Source organism: Sceloporus occidentalis, unplaced genomic scaffold (genome assembly GCF_023333645.1).
Source record: "Sceloporus occidentalis isolate IW3139 unplaced genomic scaffold, rSceOcc1.0.p SCAF_9, whole genome shotgun sequence".
Lineage (NCBI taxonomy): Eukaryota > Metazoa > Chordata > Lepidosauria > Squamata > Phrynosomatidae > Sceloporus > Sceloporus occidentalis.
In genome coordinates this window covers 3,668,612-3,693,355 of record NW_028316989.1, presented here as the reverse complement: position 1 = coordinate 3,693,355, position 24,744 = coordinate 3,668,612, and the positions used below count along the sequence as shown (strand labels likewise).

Genomic DNA, 24,744 nt, shown 5'->3' with positions numbered 1-24,744 from the left:
TGAAACCCCTGCACCACGCTGAATTTGTGGTATGGTAATCCAGAGTTTGGACAAGTTATCATTTGGGGCTATAGCTCCCAGAATCCCCCAGCCAGTTAGAAGATTCTGGGAGCTTTAATGCTGCGATCTGTCATGTAAAATAGATCACTCAATATACTTCCTTCTACTAACAGGTGTTGCAGTCGCAGGATAAGACTGCAGCCATTTCGTCTAAAACAGCAAATGCATGATAAGACACAGCTGTAAGGGTCATCATGGAGAGTTAGTTTGCTGAAAACAAGGTGGAAGGGGCTATTTTCTGCAGCTCATCCAATCTGCTGAGCTTGTTTTCCATGCATACTTCCTGCATTATGAACTCAGCAGATGTGGAATGCAAAGCCACAGAATGAATGGGCATCGGAGGGTGTGTCGGCACCAGTTGCTAAATCTTACTCAGGCCTCCATAAATCAGCTCCCTGACTGCCATAGCAAAGCCCCATGGATACAACAGGATTAAAAAATAAAATCCCCCTCCCATCTCAGTACATATGGGAAGGGGTTCAATTAACCGCCCGCTCCGAAGGATTCCTGTTGTGTTACTCCAAAGTTCCTCCAGCCTTGCTGTGTTAGACATAGAGAGTTTTTCCTGTCCAGGGGAATTGCTTACTCCACTGAGATTTGGAGCAGCAACTCACACTTCTTGGAAGGAGTTAGTGGAGACCAGAAATCATGGTCAATAAGGAAGCCAAGTCATTATTTGTGGGATCCCTGACTGTTTGCACTTCAATTTACCACAAGCACCCAAAGCCTTGTCTTTGAATGCAAATGACCTCTGGATTTGTTTGCTTCAAAATTAAGATGCTGCTTTTCCAACAAGCTGCCACAAAATGTCTGCGCATAGGGCCCTAGCATAGTGGTTTAAGAGTTGGACTATGACTTTGGAGATCAATGTTTGAGTCCCAGCTCGGCCATAAAACCCACTGGGTGACCATGTGCAAGTCACGCACTCTCGGCATTAGGGGAAGGCAGTGGCAAACCTCCTCTGAACAAATCATGCCAAGAAAACCACATGATAGGTCACCTTAGAGTCACCATAAATCAGAATTGACTTGAAGTCACACAGCAACAAAAGTAAGAGAACTAAACTAAAAACCCTCTGCCAGAGTCACAGTCCATTGTGCCAATGCAGTGCACTCTGGCTGTGCAGCTGCTTTGAGAGAAGACAGGCAAAGCCACCGCTGCCTTTCTGGTGTTGAGCAGATTGAGAGCTCCTTTTCTTCGATGCCTGGTTTCCAGGTGGGTCTTCAGAGCCAAGGTGTTCTGGGAAAACTGCCCTGGAAAATCACCTGAGGCAGGGCATTCTGGCAAGGCTGCCTTGTAAAACTGTTATGTCCAGGTGATTTTCCAAGACAGCCCTTCCAAAAAACCCTTGCTCCAGGGGTCTGCCCAGATGCCAGATATTGGAGAAACAGGCTGCTCAGCGTTGGCATCCTTCTTTTCTTGTTTGTGTGCCACCAAGTCGCCTGTTTGACTTATGGTGATTCCATGGATTTCATAGGGTTTTCTTAGGCAAGGAATACTTCAGAGGTGGTTTTGCCAGTTCCTTCTGCAGCTAGACTATAGCCTACAGTACCTGGTATTTCTTGGTGGTCTCTCATCCATGTTTAGGTCTTTTCTTGACAGTGACAACAATGGCTTTGTCTGCCTTCCCTTGTAGTCATGGCACTTACTCTCTTGATGTTACCACTGCAACACCTCCGCCAGGTGCATTGAGCACTAACAAAGATTCCAGCTAAAGTCTGGAGATGATATCAGGTTATTCAAGACAGTTAAAATCCAATTAGACCCTCTCATGCCAAAGCCAAAATCTTCTTGGCAAGAGTTGTTCAGAGGAGGTTTGTCATTGGCTTCCTCTGAGGCTGAGAGTGTGTGATATACCCAAGGTCACCCAGTGAGTTTCATGGCTGAACTGGGAATCAAACCCTGGTCTCCAGGGTCATGCTCAAACCACTATGTCATGCTGGCTCCATACTTGGCATAGGTGTCCATTTAAATTTTAACAAAGGAGCCTGGACTAACAATGCACGGTAAGCAATTTAAATCCACAAACTATGTAGATCGCAATCCTATATGCTGCAGAAGAAGAAAGTAATGCAGATCCAGGAGAGTAACAACTTGTCAGATGAAACCAACTCTTCTGCAGCTGCCCTGCTAAGGTTACGATCCTCCGAGTTCACTGTGTAATAGCAGGGTGAAAATTTCCAAATTTGTTTTGGGTATCGGAAAGGGAAGAGGAGGAGGAATGAAACCGTCTATTAAAGGTCTCTTGGACAGCAGCACAGTCAGAGATTCCATGGACCGCTGTGGCCAGTTACCTAGCAGCCGTCTCACTAGCTGGTGAAGGGTTGTGTTTTTTCCCTTCTCCTTCCTCTGCTGGATGCATGATCTCTCCAGTGTTTGCACAAGCAGGCTCCAGTTCTTGGGATGTTTGCCTGGCAGCAGCTTTGGCTGTGTGAAGAGACTCTGAGAATAGCAACAAGGCACAGACGCTCAAATGCAAAAATATGGGAAGACGCTCTTTACTCTTGCAGTGAGATACTGGAACATACATTCATGGCCCTCACTCAGTTGGGGATCAGAGGCACTTGCTGGGATGGCTAGTGCAGCAAAGAAACTCAAACTTTCTTGGCATGAGCCAAAATACCTACACTTTGAATCTCAGCCCCAGGTAAGCCCTTTCTCAGCCTTAGTACCCATGTTGTTGTTATTGGATGACTTCAAGTCATTTCTGACTTATGGCGACCCTATCATGGGCTTTTTTTTTCAAGTTTCTTTAGAGGGAGTCTGAGGCTGAGAAAGTGCGACTTGCCCAAGGTGACCCAGTAGGTTTACATGGCCAAGCCAAGATTTGAACCCTGGTATCTAGATCTGTAGTCCAATGCTCAAAGCATGGGCACATATTTATAAACAACTCATAACACCCTCTTTCCAGTCCTCAAAAGAGTTCTTGGGTAATCTGCAATAACTGAAGCCTCACCACAATCACACAATTACATGAAAACAAAGGCTAGAAAAACCTCCAAACAGATCCATCTGTAGCTCTCAAGATTAAAACCCACTAAAAGCCTTCTGGAACGAGGATGACTGCACTACTTACCTAAGAGATGTAAAAGAAGGGACTGGTCATAGCTCTATGCTTTACTGATATTAGGGAACTACAGAATTTATTTCTGTCTGCAATTTAAAGCGAATAAACCCAATTCTCTGCTTCCTGGACTTACACACCGATCAGATTGCAGCTTTTCATTGGACCACGCAGCAAATGTTGCAGTTTGGAGTTCTGCTCTCCGTTCAAAAAATGCCACCCAAAATTTATTTGATTTTAAAAATGCATTCAAGATTGTGTATTTTTCTGTGGAGTGAATACAAAATGCTTAATCTATAGAAAAGTGCAAATAAAATACATATTATACACTCAAAAAATGTTACAGCTGACGTGTGACTGTATGTGTGTTTTAACTGCAGAAAACCAGATGGATCAGACTATGGTTTTAAATTATGGATCAAAATGGCCCAGCGAGAAAACAGATTGATCTGTTCATCACTAGATGAGACATGTGTGAAGAACTTTGAATATTCTAAATGGCATTGTATCTCTATTTTCTATGTATGGTAGTAAAAGCTGGACAGTGAAGAAAGCCGATAGGAAGAGAATCAACTCATTTGAAACCTAGAAGAGAGTTCTGCAAAAGAGAAAGAAATGGGTCTAAGAGTAAATCAAACTTGAAGATGATTCAACTGAGATTGTTTTACTTTGGACATATCATGAGAAGACAGGACTCATTAGAAAAGACAACAATACTACAGGTGGATAGATTTAATGAAAGATTTCAGGGCTCTGAGTTTGCAAAACCTGGGCTGGGTTGCTGATAGCAAGGTGACTTGGAAGTCTCTCATTCATAAGGTCACCATAAGTCAAAGTCAACTTGAAGTCAATTGACAACAAACTGCCTCTAGCGGTCTGAAAGGCGTTTGTTCTCTCTCAGTATACAGGAATTAAGAGACCTGATTAAACCCAAAGGGTTAGGTTTTAAACAAAGACTCGGAAGTACACAATGCACAGGATGCTGCAAAGGCCAGCAGTACAAATGAGATTCAAAACCCAAATGGACTGTTCTGGTGGAGGATGGGTCCATTTGGGTTTGGCTGCGATGAGCCGCATGCAACCCCTTATTAAGAGGACACTCTCGACTGCCGGAATTTGAGCGTGAACAACTGGGCAAGGGACCGTTTGTATCAATGAGAAGTGTTTGTTCCTGTAAGTGTAAACACGTCGCATTTACGTAATGAACATCCAGAGAGCGTTAAGGACAAACATGAGCCATTTTCAAATCATGCACAATTGGCAAAACATCTGAAAGCTGTGCAATGAGTTGGCCAGATGGCAACCTCTGGATCATTTCTTAATTGCTCCGTGGCTTCCTTTCAAGCATCCGGTTTTAAATGATGCTGGAAACGGGAGACTGGGTTGGATAAGCCAATGGCCCAAAGCAGCAAGGAGTTATTTCAATGAGCAGTAACCCAAGGAGAGGTTGAAACAATAAGGAATAATAGAGTCCTATCCTGTTACATATTGGAACATGAACACAAGCCCACACCCTGCACACATCCTATCAGTATGACCCTGAGAAACACAGAAGAAAAGATGCTATCTATATAGGGTCCATGTTTCCCATTGCTATGTGAAAGCCAACATTTAGGAGGCCAATTTAGGGCCAATGCCCTATTTGCCTTGTATAGGTTGCTGGGATTCCACAGCAAAAAAGTCAAAGCCGAATTTCCTGGCTCTTCTGGTTTCTCAGGGCTATATCCAACTCTGTCGCTTCGGGAAAAGGCATGGCAATGTCAACACACGGCCCTATTTCTTAGCATGCCTCAGAGTTAGTTGCATTGTTGGTGCAACCAATATACATACAATGGAGCAACTAATTCAGATGAGGAGGGTCACTTTTTCAACAGATGGACATGGAATTGCTTATGCGTGTTTCTTTGGGAGGGATCGATTCCATATTTAGGACCCTAGATCCCTGTTAAACCCTGCATATGGAACTGTTCCAGGAATAAGCAATTGGATAATTAACGTAAGCACCATCTTTATGCATTCACAGAACGACTTCTGAAAATTACCGCTTATTGTTACATGAGGCACAGCCTCCAGCTGCCGGTTCTTTAATGGAGTTGGATTCTGATGCGCTACACAATTTCCATTTTGACTCATCACTACTTAAAATTTACAACCAAAGGATTTACAACGGCAACATCTACAGTCCTGTTTCACTTGTGATTCTAACCAAGGAGTAGCCAGGCACAGCTCCATTGTATCTGGGCCCCAGCATTTTCTGAGAGCCACTCCGTCCATGTTCCAACTACTACTGCTTTGGCCTCTGAGGGAGGAAAACAGCCAGGAAACTGAACTCAGTTCCACTCCACCATCCCCTTTTCCTTGTGCATTGTGTCTCTTTTAGATTAAATTAACTAATTGTAAACCACTACGGGAACATTTGTGGTCGACGGGCAGGGTATAAATACTATGAATAAATAAATAAGGTGAGTCTGTGTGGAAAGCTGGAAGGGCATTTGGGGAGTAGATGTGCAAACTCTGAGTTGTATCCATGTTTGCAGGCGCCACCATCGCTCTTCTGTTCCCTCCTCCAGCTTGTATGCATAATAACAGACTATCAGGCCAGATGTCTTGCAGATCATCACCAATGTTGACTCTCTGCTGGAGAAGATTACATGGAGCGTGTGAGGAAATGGCCAAATATCCCCACAAGAAGTGGCAGGTGTTCGGTTTAAGAAGCGTTATGGAAGAAATTCCCATCCTTCGAACTCTGGACAATCCACTGCTGTGTCAATACAGGGCTTCCTTCTCATTTGGCAGCAGATGGAGCTGATGGTCAAGCAGAAACATGATACCAGCTCTGCAAACCAACACAAATTTGACTTGCATTATGTTGCAGCGTGTTGACAAGCCCAAAGATACATGAGCAAGCGAATGCCATTCCGGCATGAAGAATTAATCCCATTTGTTCAGGCATCATTTCCGTTCCCGGACGATAGGCTTTTTGCACTGTTAAGTTGACTTTCTGCCATCGCTTCATGAATAGTACCTTCATTTTTGTAAGCAGCTTGTTTATGACCCCAGTCTCACATTTCAGCCAGAAAGATTGGAGCAGCTTATAATGGGTTCCCAAGCACTCTCCATACAAGCTCTCATTGACCATGGTTAAGATCTGTTTACTGTTAAGCATTGCCTGTCAACTTATGGTGACCCCATGAATTTCATAGGGTTTTCTTAGGCAAGGGATCCTCAGAGGTGGTTTTGCCATTTCCTTCCTCTAAAATACAACCTGCAGCACCTGATATTCATTGGCAGTCTCCTCTAAACCACATTCAATTTGTACTGTACTATGATCTGCATTTGAAGTTATCATTTGTGTACAAATGATGCCGCTATCCAAACTGCTCACCAAATCACAATACACTTTCCACATCCAATGGAAGCAGGCTAATGGCAAAATGGCCAATCTTCACATCACATCCCAGGGTTTCAGTTGTATGCAAACTATAGCCATACACATGGTGGAATATTTATGTTGTAATGGTTTATTCATGTCCACAAACATAACGTTATGCTGCTCATGGAATAATATCTTGGTAAAGACAGGTGGACCCTGGATAAGCCCATCCAAACACAGATATCTCCAAGTCAACATATTCGCTATATTCCTCCTTTTTTATAGCCATGCTCATCCGCAGTCTAGATTGTACCTCTTGCACTGTGCATTGAGATACATTCTATGCAAAGCGAGTCCATGGCTTTGCAATAATACAGAATTAGCCTACAAATTAAAGGGATAAGAAAAAGGGTTGAAGGCCATAACTTCTCACATGGGTCTGTTCGATCTCTAAGATTTGCAGAGGAGCCAGACACCTCTTTATTCCACCATCTTCACAGACATGGTTGGTGGGAACATTGGAGAAGACCTTCTCCATGGCTGGTCCCACACTTGTGAACATCTTCTCTAGGGAAGCTATCACAGCTCCTTCTCTATTGCCTTTTCAGTGACAGGTTAAGCATTTCTTTACCAGCAAGCCTTTGGGAACTGATTTGTAACAGATTTTAACTCTGTTGTTGTTGAATACAGTGGGCCCTTGGCATTTGCTGGGGTTTGGTCCAAGACTCCGCATTGATACCAGAATCAGTGGATGCTCAAGTCCCATTATACACAAGCAAAATGATGTCCTTTACTTTATATAAAATGGCAAAATCAAGGTTTACATTTAGGAATTTTTTAAAAATTCCCCCCAAAATGGTTGAATCCACAGATGCAGAATCCATGGATACGGAGAGCCAACTGTACTGTTTTAATCACAATTTGTATTTCTTTAACAACAATATATGCTTTTATTCTAACCTTCTGCCTTTTTGCAAGCTACTTTGAGAAAGGCTGGATACAAATAAAGCCATGGATGAATGGGAGATGGCTTTTAAAAATGAAACTTTGTTGTTTCATGTGCCTGAGGTGCTTCCAATTTATGGAAACCTTAAAGTGAACCTATCATGGAGTTTCCTTAGCAAGATTGGTTGAGACTGAGTTTGCCATTGCTTTCTTAAGAGAGTGTGACTTGCCCAAGGTTGCCCTGTGGGTTTCCATACGATGAGCATCTTTTCTCGTCTCTAATGCATCTTCATTTTAAACCTGCAAATATTTAAAACATGTAATGCAGAGCACTACCACTGTGTAAAACCCTTTAAAATGTGGATATAAATTTTAAATGATCCAGACCTGAAACACATTATTCCACTTCAGTTTGGAGAACTGAAAGTTGTTGGGAAAGTGGGATGGCTGCTCAGCCGACTTTTGCTTCTGGACAAACTGTTTTGCCATGTCTTCATATAGGTCCAATATCCTGCAATGTCTGTTTGGCCAAAGTTCAATGTGGGATAAAATAAGCCTAACTACATATCATTGGGAAGCCAAGGCTTTTCCTGCTCTCTTCCAAACTACTTTCTGCCTGAAGCCGTAATGTATGCATGCTATTTTCTTTTGAAGAAATGTGTTCTTAAAAGTAATGGAAGAGCCATAGCTAACAGCTTATCTTTATATAAAGATGGATGGATGAATGGACAGATAGATCGATCTATAGAGATCATTGTACAATAGAGATACAGAGATGAGATGTGACTCTCCTATATTAAAAAATCGGCCCATAGAGCCAGTGTTGCATAGTGGCATGAGCATTGCATTATGACTCTGGAGACCAAGGTTTGAATCCCAGCTTAGCCATGGAAACCCAGTGGGTGACTTTGAGCAAGTCACATACTCTCAGCCTCAGAGGATGGCAATGGCAAGGCACCTCTGAAGAAACTGACCAAGAAAACCCCATGATAGCTTTGCCTTAGGGTTTTCATTAAGTCGGGAAAAACCTGAAGGCACCCAACATAATATATATAGAAGAGCTCACATGTTAACAATTGTGCAATGAGAAATAGGGAGGGATGTGTGGCATCATGAAACAAAAATATATCAACATTTCTCATGAAAGTATACTTTGCAAAGGAAAAGGGCTGTATTATTTCAAAAGGAGAATGGGGCAGGGACAAAACCAAACTCTCATTGAAAGAGCTCAGATTTCATTTGTGACTTCAAGCCAACTATGGAAACACACTTCAGCCAGTGGGCAAAACTGACTGGGCACTTGCTAAAAGAGCGATTAAGAAAGAATGATAAATTATTGGCATGGTTTATTTGGATTCTCTCTGTCTCCCTGGCCAACTTTGAACATATTCTAAATTAGACTTCTCTCCAAGCAGGTCATCTTAGTCGATTTCAACACAGGGGTCCGAAAGAGTAAGTATAGACTGTTGTTTTTCTAAAGAAGGGTGGTTCAAAAATTGAGAAATACAGCCCGGAACTTGCCAAATAACTCTGAGAAATCATCTAGCATTGTCAAAACCATTATAGAGATATGAAAACCCGGCCTCAAAACGCACTTGGCTCCAGAATTCCAACGAAACTGGGCACAACTTTAGTGCAAGCGAGTGCAAAGTTTAATTTGATTTCAGCAGCTGGCTATACTTGCACTGGGAACATCTGGCAATTGGTTTAGCTGCCAATGGAAATAAGACTTTACAAAGTCCAAAATGCACAGCTTTAGAAAAGGGCCCTGTTCAAACCGAATGCTATGCACACAAACCACAAAAAAGAAAGATAGATAGCAAAAGGAAAGCAGAAATTCAGAGATGACCCAAAAAATTTAACCATCATTGCTCTGAGCTGAACTGCTTAATCGTCTTCTCAATCCTTCCCTTCTGTATCTGGATAGAAGAGCATTTTTTACTGCCTGGTTCTAGAGAAATCAATGCGCTGGCTAATTTCCTTTGTGGTTCACAAACACAACACATTTGAGTACAGCCTTGCATTTTTCTATAGTTACACTTATTTTTTTGGAAGCAAGGATGGCAAATCTCAGTTCTGTAAGCCATATACAGGCCTGGGGTGGAGAATATATGGCCTTTTTGGCATAGCCAAAAGCATGTCCCCTATTTTGGCATCATTTGGATGGCATATGACCCAAACCCTGGCTCTGGTGTGGACAGTCCGGACGAAGCCCCAGTTGGTAACAATGGAGGCTGTTTGAAAGCCTGGTTGCAGTAAAAGAGGGACTCTCTCTCTCTCTCTCTTTGTATATACTGTACATGCATAAATGAGTGTACATTCGTGAGCATGTGATAATAAATGGGTTCTGGGCAATGTGACAAAAGCTGCATGCCAGCACTGGAGACGCTCCTGACACTTTGAGAGTTGGCCCATCCTCTGCTGCTGGCATGGTGCTTTGCCCAAAACTTGGTTTGGCCCTTAGATCATAGATGTTTTCAATTCCATTTTGAAAGGATGGTGCTGGAAAAAACAGTCACAAAAGGAGTCAAAAATTTAAAAACCCAAGCAGCCTCAAGAATGTGCTTCACGGGATCATCCACTACTGTATAAAGACAAATTCTATTTGCAGATCAGGAGCATCAACTATATAGGAGAAGCACCTGCAGAATGCAAAATATACATAAGGAACTTCACATTCTTGTGCTAATGCTAAAGCTATAAGAAGAGTAGTTGAACTATCACAGGCATGTTGTGTGCCTTCAGGTCGTTTCCGACTTAGGGCGACCCTAAGGTGAACCTATAATGGCGTTTTCTTGGCAAGATTTGTTCAGAGGAGGTTTGCCGTTGCCTTTTCATGAGGCTGAGAGCATGTGACTTACCTAAGGTCAGCCAGTGGGTTTCATGGGAAGCAAACCCTGGTCTCCAGAGTCATAGTCCAATACTCAAACGACTATGCCACACTGGCTGTCTATGACAGAGCAAATGCATAAAGTACAATACACAGCCTTGATCTCCAGGTTTTAAATGATGTGTTGTTGTTGTTTATAGTTTGTACAGACAACAATAGAACTATATGATGCAACTCACTCTGACATTCCACTGTTTCTATAGTGATCAGCCCCAGAATCTGCAGCTCTTTCTTATTATCAGATCCTACTACAAAGTGATCCCTTCTCTCCCTTCTCGTGCACACAATCCTGTTTTGGAAGTCGCTTTGACCCCTTTCTTCCTCTGCAGCAAATGGAGAAGACAGCCAGATACATATGGCATTGCAAACCCAACTTCACCAACTGATCCCAAAGCCGAGAAAAGCATGAAGTGGCAGAGGAGCCAAGCTGTGTGTTTTATATGCAACATATCTGTCTGAAAACGCTGGTGCCACAACAAACTAGAAATCCCAGGATTCCACAGCATTGAGCCATGGAAGCTAAAGTGGTGTCAAACTGCTTTATTTTTGCAGGGTTGTCTTACATTGGAAACGATCAGAGGACACAGAGCAAAAAAGCTTGGAAAAGACCCCTTCCCAGCAGTTTGTGATTTGAATCTTGAAGATGTTGAGGAGGTGCCTCTTTCTAACAAATAACACTCAATGCAGTGGAAACCTTCTTGTATAATGCGCAGGACCTATGCAAGAACAATTCTGTGCATTTGCACAGATACCCTTCCTCCAAACCGGTCAGATCTATTCACATACACTCCCACTCAACCTGCTGTGTTTTCACAAAGCCCCAAGTGCATTAAGCATTGCTGCAGTTGTTCCCAGATGTTGCCTCCTGGAATGGCTGCTTCCAATTTGTGCCTCTGCTAACAACTCCAATTCCTTGCAAAGGCCTGGAGCATGCTTTGGGCAGATGCACACATGGCACATGCCCAAGCTTTCAGTTTGGCATAGGAGTGTACTGTATTACTGGAAGGATCCCTGGAAAAGGCAGGTAATAATACTTAGGCCACTCAAATGCACCATTTACGAATGACACCTCACCTCTCTCCCCAACTTGAATTCTTTCCCCCAGCTCTTTCTTGTCTCAGCTCCACAAATGGAGAAAGGAAGAAGAAGCCCCAGGGAATGCTTATTCTTACCACACCTACAATCGCCTCTGGCCTCCTTGTTCTCATGCTGCAACTGTGTAAGGTCAATAAAACTCAGGAAATGCTTCTCCGCACTGCTAGCTGATTTATTCCTACTTCTAATTCCAAGTCTGTATCTCACTTCTTTGCTGAAATTACTAGGCGGACGGAAACAAGACACAGAGACAGTTGGGCTGTAATGACAGACCACGGTTTGGCCCCCAATAAACGGAGCCTCCAAAGAGCCTCTTTGGGGTTGTACAATCCTCCTTTTCCTTACTCAAGGCATCTCCCTCCCATCTTGACTGAATTGTGCTTTGCTTCAAATCAAGGAGAGATGGAAACTTGGGGCCTGCTTTCAGCTTATCTTTTTGTTGTTATGGCTACATCTGCTATAACTTTAACACACTCAGCAAAATATTGGAAAAAAGAGGAGGAGGAGGAATTTTGATGCTTGCATGGAAAGAAGAGAGGGAAGGAAAGATTGCATAAAGCTGGATTGCTCATTCCCCTAGTGTCAAATCAGGTTTTGGTGTTATGTCTGAACTGCCTCCTTGTATCTTTGCCACCTTTGTCCCCACTGCTCCTTAACCCAGAACATGGATGTAACTTCTTGCTGTTATTATGCGCCTTCAAGTTGATTCCAGCTTTGCTGTTGTCATGCAGCTCAAAGTCATTTCCAACTTATGGCAACCCGAAGGCGACCCTATCATAGAGGGTTCTTGGCAAGCTTGGCATGAACTACAATATCATGGATTACATGATATGAACTACGATATGATATGGCATGAATTACAGTATCATGAACTACATGATATGAACTATGATATGATATGGCATGAATTACAATATCATGAACTACATGATATGAACTATGATATGATATGGCATGAACTACAATATCATCATCACCATTGCCTTTCTCAAAGCGATCTTCCATCAAAACCAGTTGTGATTTACACCTGGCTTCCTTTCTTTACAGTTCTCCTGGGAATGTGTGGGATTTAATTTCTGTTGTTTAACAAAACCCATTCATCTCCCAAGGGCAATGTCAGTCCAAATATTCTGGGGCCATGTGTTTGGTTAACACTTAGTAGGGCTTTGCCCGTGCCAAGATCTTAACAATGGCTAAGTCCACTTCTCAGCAGACGTGAGATAAGAGCAAGTATTTCAGAATATGTGTGTTGCGTGTGTATGTATACACACAAATTCTCAGAGTCAAGTCTAAAGTAGGCCAAGACCACAGAACTATTCATGTGACTATGCAACATATGTAAGCACTACAACATGGAGCCACAAAGATAGGAAAGATTGTGATGTTGTTTCCCAATAGGAGGGGGGGAAAAGTCTTACAAGATTCCCTGCCCTCCACTGGTCCAGGACATCGTGTTTCTTGTTTTGAAATGAATCTAATCCCCAAACAAGCACCAATAAATAATTGTATTATGTGACATTCAAAACTCATTGGTCTGCAACTAGAGAAAGACTATATACAACACAGAAATGTAAACTAACCCCCTTGTGGTCTCCACTACCTACACCCACTCGGAATGATAGCTGCTTAGAGACAAAAGACAGACGTACGTCTTATCCTCAGCGTGCCCACATACAGCCACGAAAGCAAGCTTACGTATTGTAGACTGAGCCTACAATTCTGAGCACAGTTGCCTGGAAGCAAGTCCAGCATTGGACAAAGGAAGACGCACATCCGGATCTCATGGCATGTTTACTCAGAAATATACAAAACTTTCTGGAATCAACAGCTGGCGGTTTACTTAGTAAGCAGCGGCCGGGCTTGAATGGTTTTTCTGAGATGTCATAAACCCTAGTTTATTAAGCTGAGAATGAGCATTGAGACTAAACATTCTTTCTTTTATCCATTTTTGCTTTGGCCAGGATGCAATGCTGGCTTAATACAGGGTTTGATCTTTGCATTAAAGTGGGTGGCATAATGGAAGGTGTTGAAGAAAGGAGCAAAGTAAGAATGCTTGGTCCCACTGTTCATTGTGAAGGCTTTCATGGCCGGCATCCATAGTTTTTTGTGGGTTTTTCAGGCTATGTGGCCATATAGCTAGAAGACTTTGTTCCTGACGTTTCACCAGCATCTGTGGCTGGTGTCTTCAGAGAAAGATCTTCTATGAAGATGCCAGCCACAGATGCTGGTGAAACATCAGGAACAGACTCTTTTAGAACAAGGCCACATATAGCCCAAAAACCCACTGGTTTCACAGGTCATGGCATGATTCTCTGAACTGGGTCGTAATTGCTCGAAACGTTTTTGTTTTTAGAGCCATATATAGAGATAGCCATTAAATGAACCCAGTCCATAATTCAGGTAGAGGAATACAAGATCATCCCTTGATTTTAAACATGAATTTGGTAAGACAGAGGATGGCGCCATTTGGTTCCCAGCATTTATGATGACCACTTTGCTGGTTCCTGGATCAAGTAAGATACCCAAAGCAATGGCTAAATCTGCACTGTAAAAATAATGCAGTTTGACACTGCTTTAACTGCCATGGCTCAGTGCTACAGAATCCTGGGATTTGTAGTTGTTGTGGCATCAGAGAGAAGGCTAAATATATTGCAAAACTATAAATCCAAAGATTCCATAGCATGGATCCATGGCAGTTAAAACGGTGTCAAACTGCACTATTTCTGCAGTCCAGCCAATATGTGCAAAGCATAACATACTGTCATGTCCATTGCTTACCCGACAAAAGTCAGATATTCCTTTTCACAGTGGCATTTTTATAAAAGAAATATAGAAAAGCGGCCTTAAATTTAGTGCATTGGACAGACACACTTGATCAGTTTTAAGAGATTATGACCACAGCCCAACACAGGATTATGTGCGCTTAAGACCAATGAAATCAATGTGCTTAATCAGGCTTAATTCTGTGCTGGATGGAACTCTATATGTGTAGGCCTTAACATGTTTGTATGGATTAAATTTACATTTCATTTTAAACAAAGAAAAAACATGGTTTAATTCTGACTCCTATTTAAATCGCCAATGCTGATTATGCATGTAAATCAATTTTTAGACATATCAATAATACTATAACACAATGTAGCATAGTGTCATTAGTATAATATTTGTCTATAGCATTTCATGAAATATGTAAGCAAAGAATAACACGTACATTGCTTTCCAAACCCTGTCAGTACAACAAATTGGCTCTTCTCAACTCTAAGCAACAAGGGACCATAAAACCTAAAGCCTGTCTATTCCAATATGCATTACATAGATGGATCTTTAGACTATAATATGGATTCAGCATGACACAGTGGTTTGAGTGGGGCAAAATATGGTGGAGATAATCTTCATACTTTTGAGAGGATATTTGGGGCCAATCTGGGACCAAAAAGGCTAGGGGTCTCATGCGGTCTGTGCCCATTTCGCAAAGGTGCTTCGGGGATGGCTCCCTACAGTGGAAGGAGGTTGAACAAAGTGACCTTTGGGGTCCTTTCCAACTCTGGTTCTGGGAATCTACTACATGAAATCACATTGTTAAAAAATGATTTCAGAACATGCATGCCTAAAGGAACCACCAGTGTAGTGTAGTCATCTGAGTGTTGGATTACAACCCTGGAGCTCAGGGTTCGATTCCCCGCTTGGCCATGGAAACCCACTGGATGATGTGGGTGAATAGAGTCACCGACTCTTAGACCCAGAAAACCCCATGTTAGGGTCACCATAAGTCGGAACCAACATGAAGGCACACAACAGTAAAACAAATACTTAAAAGAACGAAGAGCGAACAAGGCAAACCAGTGTCTGAAGGAATATATTTTATATAGGTACTGTTGGAGAGTTGGGTCTGGGTCCATCTTTCCAAAGTACAGTGTTAGACGATTCATGATGCAAGAGCCTCAGAACAAGTAGCCGAGCCTCCCATGGAGTTTGTTTTGAGCTCTTCAGCAGATTCCAGCCGCTTCCTCCACAGCGGCGCAAGTGGGTTGGTATAGGGGACCTTGCTGGGTCATCATGGCATGTGGGCTGCTATGGAAACAGCCTTGGCTCCCACCCAGGGACAGGGAGGTTTATTTGGAGAGCCACGCAGTTTTGCTGACCCAAGGCAACCTCGCTTTCCTTCCCCATCCCACCCTTGCTTCCATCCAGGGAAAGGGCAAGGCTAGATTGTGGGATTTCTAATGGCAAAGCTGGCAGGACCTCAAGCTGGGTTGCAGATCTGGAGAAAACGCCTATGGCCACCGCCGCAACAGATGTGTAGGTCTGAGGCCAGCGGAAGTGGGAAGGCAGAGCACCACAGCTGCTGTGGAAAATCGGGGCAGCCTTTGACTGTGAATGATTTATGCCTGCTGGGTAGCCCACTTCAGGCCTACCAGAAGCAGGAAAGGTCATGCCAGGCTGGTGGGCAGGAAAGAAACCTCACCCACTCCCTCAGGCCTCTGTGCAAAGGGTTTAAAGGAATGGCAGCCGGAAAGGTTTTGGGGCACAACAGCTCTTTTGTGCTGAGAATAAATTACAAAACAAAATGGTTTCAACTCTTCTGAAGAAGTGCTCTGTTACTTTGATGTTGCAAAAATCTCAGAGGGACCACTGTGGCATCTTTAAAAGTTTCCTAGGCAGCATGGTGTAGCGGTTCGAGTGTTGGACTATGACTTTGGAGACCGGAATTTGATTCCCAGCTTGACTACGAAACCCACTGGATGACCCTGGGAAAGTCACAAGCTCTCAGCCTCAGAGGAAGACAATGGCAAACCTCCTCTGAACAAATCTTGCCAAGTAAACCCATGATAGGTTTTTGCCATAGGGTCACCATAAGTCAGAAATACAACAACAAACATACATTGTACAAGTACAATTCTCTAGTGGCGCAGTGCTTAAATGCTGCCACTGCAGCCACAACATTGTGAGTCCAACCCCAGGGCTCCAAGGTACACTCAGCCTTCCATCCTTTCGTAGGTCAGTAACATGAGTACCCAGGTTACTGACTTGCTGGTGGAAGTGTGCAGAGGAGCATCTTGCAACAAGCTAGGGCTTCTCCACCATCATCCCCTGTGTCTGCTACAGAGGCAATGGCAATGTTGGGAGGGGATGGATACAGCTGAAAGTTGTTGTTTGGAGGTGAGAAAAGACAGATACCTTCGTCTGTATCTGCACTGTTTGACACCACTGCTATGGCTCAGTGTTATGGAATCCTAGATTTGTAGTTTATGGTGGCACCAGAGCTCTCTGACAGAGAAGACTAAATAGCTCACCAAACTACAAATCCCAAAATTCCATAGCATTGAGCCTTGGCAGTAAAAGCAGGGTCAAACTGCATCAATTCTGCAGTGCAGATGCAGCCCCAGCTGACCTTGTGTCCCACACTTCACCATACATTTTAAAATGAAGACCACGTCCTTTCAACATGAAATAAATGTCACAGCCCCTAAGGAAGACTGAAATCCATATCACTCACACAGACATACTCTCCCGGGTGAGGAAAATCATTCATTCCCAATGAACTTAACTGTTCTGTAATAAAGGCAGAAGTGAAGTGAGTAGGATCTATATTAAGTAACCCTGATTTTTCAGGCTTTCTCTGATTCTGATAAGATGCCATGATTCCTCGAGAGAGAGAGAGAAATCTGCACAATTGCATATCTAGAAGTGTGAATGTATTTATGTGCAAAATAGAAAGAAGGACCCTGAGTGACAGATACCTAGAAATACCTAGAAAAGTGTTTTCTCCAGGAGTCTCTAGGTCCTCTAGCACAACTCTAGGCCAACCTCCAAGTTGCACTGGAGGACCTAGATATCCCCAGAGATAACGTATTACTCAAATCCGCAAATAATCAAAGCCACAAATCTGGAGGGCTGACTGTATTTCAAATTTCAATGTAGGGTTGTGAAAGCTGGAGAGTGAAGAAAGCGGACAGGAAGAAAATCCTGTGAAACATGGTGATGGAGAAGAGTTTTATGAACTGCTCAAAGCATCTGTGCTGCCATAAGCCTGGATGTTTTAGGATCTCACATTTATGCTATCGCTTGATATCTTTACAACAATTCTGATTTTTAACCAACCGTTCAGATGTTTCCTGACTGGATGGAAACTATGAACGCTCCCAGGCCACTTTGTTTTGACTCAACGCTAAAGTTATAAAAATGTGAATCTGATTTCAACTCAGTTAAGGTGACCCTTGTCCTTTAAAAAGTCTTCTTTAAAAAGCCCTGTGCCTGCGATGTCAGTTGGCAACCTGTCCTGCAATTAGGGTCACCCAGGAAAGTGCCACGTTCACACAGTTTACATAAATCATGACTCAGACCTCTGAAATAAGGAGATGAGCTTCCTAGGAATGGGATTGGAAAACCTGAAGATCGGTGCAGAACTCATATTTAGCTTCTGTTTAGCAAGACTTGGAAACAAACAATATAATAGCTTTTTATATCTCAGAACTATGAGAGCTGTAAACTTAATAGTAGCATGGTGAGGAGTGGAAGGTTCCTTCTTAAAGAACCCTATGTTTCTAGTATTGAATCATGGGTTGCATAAAAAGGATTTGGATTCAAAATCCTAAACATGTCGTATTGTATTAATGAAACAGACACCAGGCAGAATGGTATCTATATCTACTCCATCTCAACAACTGTAGACTTAACACAATAAAGCACTCTTCTGTCTAAAAGGAGAAAAATGTCAAACAGATAACCTTAAGCTCAACAATAAATGCAGCTATTTAGAAATAGCTGATGTTTTCGTTGTGTGTCTCCAAGTCATTTCTGACTTATGGTGACCCAAGGCGACCGTATCATGGGGTTTTCTGGGGCCGAGAGAGTGTGACTCACCTAAGGTCACCCAACAGGTTTCCAGGTGTGAGCGGGGACTCAAACCCGGATCTACAAAGTCTTAGTCCTATGCTCAAACCACTACACCATCTTGCCTCTATTTGGAAATAAGTCCCACTAGTCCCAATAGTTCAAAAACAAGGATAATAAATACTGGGTCAAAGAAAGCTATACTGACTAAGCCACTATGTGATGGCTTTAATGCCTGGTTTCTTACATTTTAATGGACATTACCCTATCTTTTTCACTCTTGTACTGTATATAAACCACAGTTACCTGCTCCAGATGCTTTCTAGGACAAACATTATTAAGTGGCATATTACAGCCATAAGGGAACTATTTCATGAATGTACCCAACACTCCCACTGTGCCCAACTTTGGAAAGGCAAAGAACTCTAGAAGGGCATAGAGCCAGATGTCATGTGAAATTTAGCAGGGATTAAAACACAGAGCTGCAAATCGGAGTGTACATGTCCCCTACAGATGTGTTCCTAAGCTAAGTGGGACGACTTTCATTTCCACTAAAAGAAGGAGGGAAACTGCAAGGTCTGGCAGGGACTTGGCATGAGTAAGGAAGAGCACCTTTGAGCAAACTAGCCTACTGTCAATGCAGTCAGAAGAGGGCAAAGGCAAAGACCACTGCTGGGTAGCATTTGTCACAAAACGTTCTTGGAGTTCTGTTCTGGCAATGAGGGTTTGGCTAGTGAGAGACCCAGAGAGCCGAACTGTCATGTGGTCAATGAAATTGTCAATCAGATGGGCTGTATAATGACATTTTTAAAAACAGTGTAACCTCTGGATCAATAGAAGATTGATTGATTGACTGACTTGGGACTTCTTTGCTTTAATGACTCTGTTTCACTCTAGAGCAGCCTTGGGACAGTGGCTCTGCATTGCCCATTCTCTACTTGATGTGCATCCACAACCAACAACCACAAAACTGAGCACTACTACCACTGCTGTCCAACCATGCAACCCCATCCTCCCCACATTCTTCTCTCTTTGGCTGTTTGTCTGAATGAAGGGGAGCGGAAAGCAGGGAGGAGGATGCAAAACATGAAAGCCTTTCAGCCTATTCTTGCTCCATCAGCCGCCAAGATGGGACTGTCAAAAGTCAATGAGAGTTTCCCCCATTGATTGTATTGGGAGGAGGGTTAAAATACAATGCTCAGCAGAGTTCAAGTTCAATGGCATTACAACCCTTTGGGATGGGAAAGGAGACCTGGGCCCTTTCTTGAGAGAAGTCCAGAAGGTTCATCAGTTTATTGGATGAGATATTTGAGAAAGTCTGTATTATCCCTAGGCAGGATCTTGTACCTTTCCAAGGTCCACTAATAATAATAACAACAACAACCTCAAGAAACTTGCCTCTTTGACAGTTGTGATGGTGGTGGCGTGCCTACAAGTCATTTCCAACTTGCGGTGACAAACCTATTGTGGGATTTTCTGGGCAAGATCTGCTACAAGGGGTTTGCCATTGCTTTCCCCTGAGGCTGAGAGAGGGCCATCCAGGGGGTCAGTGTGGGGTAGTGATTTGAGCATTGGGCTACGACTCTGGAGACCTGGGTTCAAATCCCTACTCAAGCATTTAAAAAACCCATGGGGTGATCTTGGGCTAGCCATACTTTCTCTGCCTTGGAGGATGGCAATGGCAAAAGCCCTTCTGAAGCTACCTTTAGGGTTGCCTTAGGGTCACCGTAAGTCACAAATGACTTGGAGGAACACGACAACAACTTGCCCCACACTTCATGCACTACATCACACTGGTCCTCTCCTTTGACAGCTACCCCTCATGTCAACTGTCTGTTTGGAAGGAAGTTTTGGAAAGAGGAGGAGGAGGAAAAGGCAAAGAGGGTCCATCTGAAGTCCTCTGGCCTTTCCGGACACTTCTGTTTATTTCCTCGCCATCATTCTCAGTGGAGCATCTGTTTACTTCCCTGGGATCCACAAACACCCCCCTCCTTTGGGCCCCCAAATACATTCAAGGCCTCCATCCCTTGCCATCGTCGCACAAAGGACTCCTGTCACACAAGTCATTGTTAGGGGACTGAGAAAGAGATGGGAAGAAACAGACATTCAGGGGGCAGATGGAAAACAGCTTCATGTCCTGCATCGAGGAGGGTGTGCATGCATCTATGTGTGTGTGTGTATATGTGTGTGTGTGTGTGTGTGTGTGTGTGTAGAGAAAACTGGCAAACCCTTCCTTCCAAAGCCCCAGAGTTTCTTCCATCAGTGACTCTTTCTCTGGATCTGAACTTTCAAAGTCCAAGTTTTGCACCAGAGGAGGAGAGAAAAGGGTTTGGAGGGAGGTGGGATTTGTGTTGGTATTATCTTGTTTTTGGAGACAAGGGAGACTTCTCTTGCCTTTTGTCTGGCAGCCTTGCCTTGCCTTGCCTTGCCAGCTAAGCAGCCCGCCTGACCCAAGTTCAACCCAGCCTCCCCCCCAGTCTAGCCTTTTCCTCTCCTTCTTCCCCCCAGCAGTGACTTTCTCTAGAGACACAAAAGGCCTTCCAGGAATGCCCCCCCTCCTCCTGGTGCCAGCCTTGGCATGGAGAGGTGGGCACAGGGGCAGCCAGGGGGAGGCCATCTGCCAGAGACCCCCAGAGAAAGCCAAGAGAGACTCACCAGCCTTGCAAGGGTCCTTGTAGTCCAGGGGCTCGGGCTCTTCCTCCTCTTCCAGGACGTAGCTGTAGTCGCTGAGATCCATGCCTTGTCCCAGGAGCAGCAAGGCAGAGAAGCAGCCCAGGAGGAGCCCCCCTCGGGAGGCAGGCATGCTGGCAGGTCCTGGGCAATGCTGCTCCACGCAAGATCCACGGAAGGGGAGGGGAGGGAGGGAGGGGAGGGGAAGGGATGGAAGGAAGGAAGGAAAGGAAAGGGGGGAGAAGAAAAGAAAAGAAGGAAAAAACACCCACAGGAGAGGGGGAGAGGGAGGGGAGGGGAGGGGGAAAAGAGAGGAATGGAAAGAGGTGGGAGGGTTCCCCCCTTCCTCCTCTCTTTCTCTCTCTCTCTCCCTCCCTCCCTCTCTTCTTCTTTTCCCCTTCTTTTTCTTTCCCCCCTTTTCCTCCCCCTCCTCTTCTTCTTCTTTTTTGGCTTGTAGGGAAATGAGATCTGGCGGAGGCGGGTTCAAGCCCCAGAGCTCAGCCCCCTCCAAGCTGGATCCCAGGAGGAGAGCCCTGGGAGGGAAGGAGTGGGGAGGGATGGCAAGAGAGAGAAAGAGAGAAGGAAAGAAAGAGAGAGAGAGAGAGAGAGAGATCGAAGGTAGATAGATAGATAGATAGATAGATAGATAGATAGATAGATAGACAGACAGAAGTGGGGAGGATTGGCAAAAGAAAGAAGGGGGATAGATAGATAGATAGATAGATAGATAGATAGATAGATAGATAGATAGACGGACGGCTAGGTGGTGAGGGCTAGCAAAAGAAAGAAGGGAGAAGAAGGGAGCTAGAGATAAATATATGAGAGAGAGAGAGAGAGAGAGTCAGAGTCAGAAGTGGGGAGGGCTGGCAAGAAAAAGGAGAGAGAGGGGGCAAGTGGGGAGGGCTAGCAAAAGAAAGGAGAGATAGATAGATAGATGATAGATAGACAGACAGACAGACAGACAGACAGGGGGCCAGCCAGAAGTGGGGAGGGCTAGACAGACAGAGGAAAGAATCCTACTTTTTTGGCTCTATCCAAAAGATGCTCTATACTCCCTCGCTCCAAAAACGAACATCCAGTATATATATATATATATATTTGGAGAGAAGTGAGGTGTCTAGGGTGGCTGCATAGATGCATGCAAAGCATTGAAGGAGGGGAGGTTGGGGAAAATAGGGGGGGGAGAGAGGTGCTTTGCCCCCCTCCCCTCCCCTTCCCTGCAAAGTTTGCAGCCAGTCCAAAAACAGGAGCCTCTCCCCCAAAGGCTGCCAAGCAAGCGCAGGGCGCATCGGCCTGGATCTCTTCTCCTTCTCGTCCTTCTCCTTCTCTTTCTGGTGTGGGTTTATCTAGAGCAATCCAGGGAAACCCTTCCAGGGGGTGGGAAGGAGGGAAGGAAGGCAGCGAGGAGGAAGGCGAGGGCATTCTAGGACAGAGCTGAAGCTTTCCCTTCTCAGCCTGGAACCTTTTCAGGAAAAAAGGAGAAAGGAAGAGGAGGCTCAGCCTTTGCAAATCATCCAAAAGGAAGAGATCTCCCATTGCAAGCAAGGAAAGCAAAGGGAGGAGAGGGCTGCAATTCTAAGGGAGAGGGAAGGGGCTTTGCAAGTCCTGGGGGGCAACAGGGAGCTTCTTTCTTTCTTTCTTTCTTTCTTTCTTTCTTTCTTTCTTTCTTTCCAGAAGGCAAAAATGTGAAGGGAAGGAAGCTTGGCTTTCCAAGCCAAAGTCCTCTCTAGGTTTGATCCTCCTAAAAACAAACCTTTTCTGTGCTATGGATGAAATTTTGCATTGCTAAACAGAACTGTGCACTTGGAGTTGGCTTTGCTGCTGCTGTATTATTATGGTGTGTTGTGTGTTTGGGTTAACAAAAGGCATCACAAGCCCTGAGTCACTTGAGACTCAGAAAGAAAACACAATGAAAATAAGTATATGGAGAGACCTTGTAGCACTTTTAAGACTAGTCAAAATAAAGTTGGCCACCACGAAAATAAAAGCAACTACAGAAAACAACCCTTCCAACATAAAACGCACAATGCACACACACACAATAAGCTTTACATATAAAACTTCCGTCCCCCAACTGAAAACATTTAACTCAAACTATAGTCAACTTCCAAATAAACATACCCCGGTTATACTTTTACTATAGTATCAACTTTACCTTACCTTATATAACACAAACGGATCAATAACCCCAAAAATCACACACCCACAAAAATATTAATGCACAAAAAGCCCATAGAGCCATTGGAAGTGCCGTATGCCTCATGCTAACCCACTCCAGTGCGCCTGTTTTTTCAGTTAGGATTACACTGGTCCAATGCACACTGCAGTAATAATCCAGGTTGGCACCACTTTACCCTGGCTTGGTCCTAGGGAATCCTGGGAATTATAGTTTGTTGTGGCCCCAGAGCTTTCTGGTAGAGAAGACTACATAGCTCACAAAACTATAGATGCCAGAATTTCCTAGCATTGAGCCAAGGCAGTCAAAGCGGTGCCAAACTGGATTACAGTATTTTTGCAGTGTGTTTTGGACCATTCTAAATCAAGCATTTGGAGTAATGATGTTTGGTGACTATACCAGACACTGCAGGCTATATTTCAGAGGAAGGAACTGGCAAAACTGCCTCTAGAGTATTCCTTGCCTTAATGGCATCACCATAGGTCAACAGGCGAGTTGAAAGCATATATACCTGTACGCCAATAAACCATATGTTTGATTAGTTTGTGCTAATAAAAGTACATTTGCTCACAAATCCAAGCTGACAAGAGATGCGTTAATACTCTCCAAGGAAGAGTCCAATGTAATTCTAAAGCTTGCACCTTTACACAGATTTGGCTTGCTCCCATTGGCTTGAGTTGCCAGGAGTTGGGAAAGCCATGCATCATTCCTCACTCCTCTCTTATCGCAAAGCAAATTCCTTTAAATAGCTGGAAGACAGATGCAGGGTTTGTAGCAGAAAATAAAGATTTAGGAGGTGCACGTCAAAGGACAAGTTGGACCTATTTACTAAAGCTGTGCGGGAGAAATAACCCCATCTGCAAACTTCTCCCTATGTTTCTCTTTTTCAGTTCTTAAAGGAAGCAAGATTTCTTATTTAGAAAGCAACCAGGTAGTCCAAAGGAGAAGGTTGTGATGAACAGGAATATCAGAAAGAAAGCAAAAGGGAGAAATAAATGCACTTTTCACATGCTGCATTGGGTACAAAAGTGGTCCTTGTTTGCATGGGAAGGGATATTGCCACACTGAATTTTTGAATTGCATCTTGACTGTGGGTGACACCTACAGGTCAGACTCTGTCACTTTAGCAAACATAGCCGGTGTAGCTGTGTTGGCCATACGGCAAAATTGTTGTTTGTTGTTGTGTGTCTTCAAGTCCTTTCCAACTCATGGTGACCATAAAGCAAACCTATCATGACGTTTTCTTGGCAAGATTTGTTCAGAGAAGGTTTGCCTCTGAGGCTGAGAGCATGCGACCTGCTCAGTGGGTTCCATGGCTGAGCCGGGATTCGAACCCAAGTCATAAACCAACACTCAAAACGCTATACAACACCCAAAATCCACGAAACAGCTCTACCTTTATTGGGCCAACTGAAAATGCACAAAACATGCCATGCAAACTCAAATGGATTATTCTTCAACATGCAAAAGTATTAGAACTCATAGAGGAGGAGAAGAAAATAATGATGTTATGAGTCACAGGCCTACATTTTGGTTGTCAGTTAAGATGATCTGGATGCCTTAGGGTCGCCATGAGTTGGAAAGGACTTGAAGGCACACAGCAACATACAACAACACTGCAGGCAATGGCCATTCCT

The 24,744-nt window shown here is 43.9% G+C and overlaps 1 protein-coding gene across 1 annotated transcript in view; it reads right to left on the bottom strand.

Moving 5' to 3' along the window:
* Positions 1-21,121, bottom strand: part of BMP1 (bone morphogenetic protein 1) — a 94,353-nt gene extending 73,232 nt beyond the window's left edge. The window contains exon 1 of the mRNA XM_089538015.1: positions 20,917-21,121. Within this exon, the coding sequence (XP_089394141.1) occupies positions 20,917-21,064 (148 nt within the window). The 5' untranslated portion in view covers positions 21,065-21,121. The remainder of the gene's footprint in view (positions 1-20,916) is intronic.
* Positions 21,122-24,744: the final 3,623 nt, after the last annotated feature.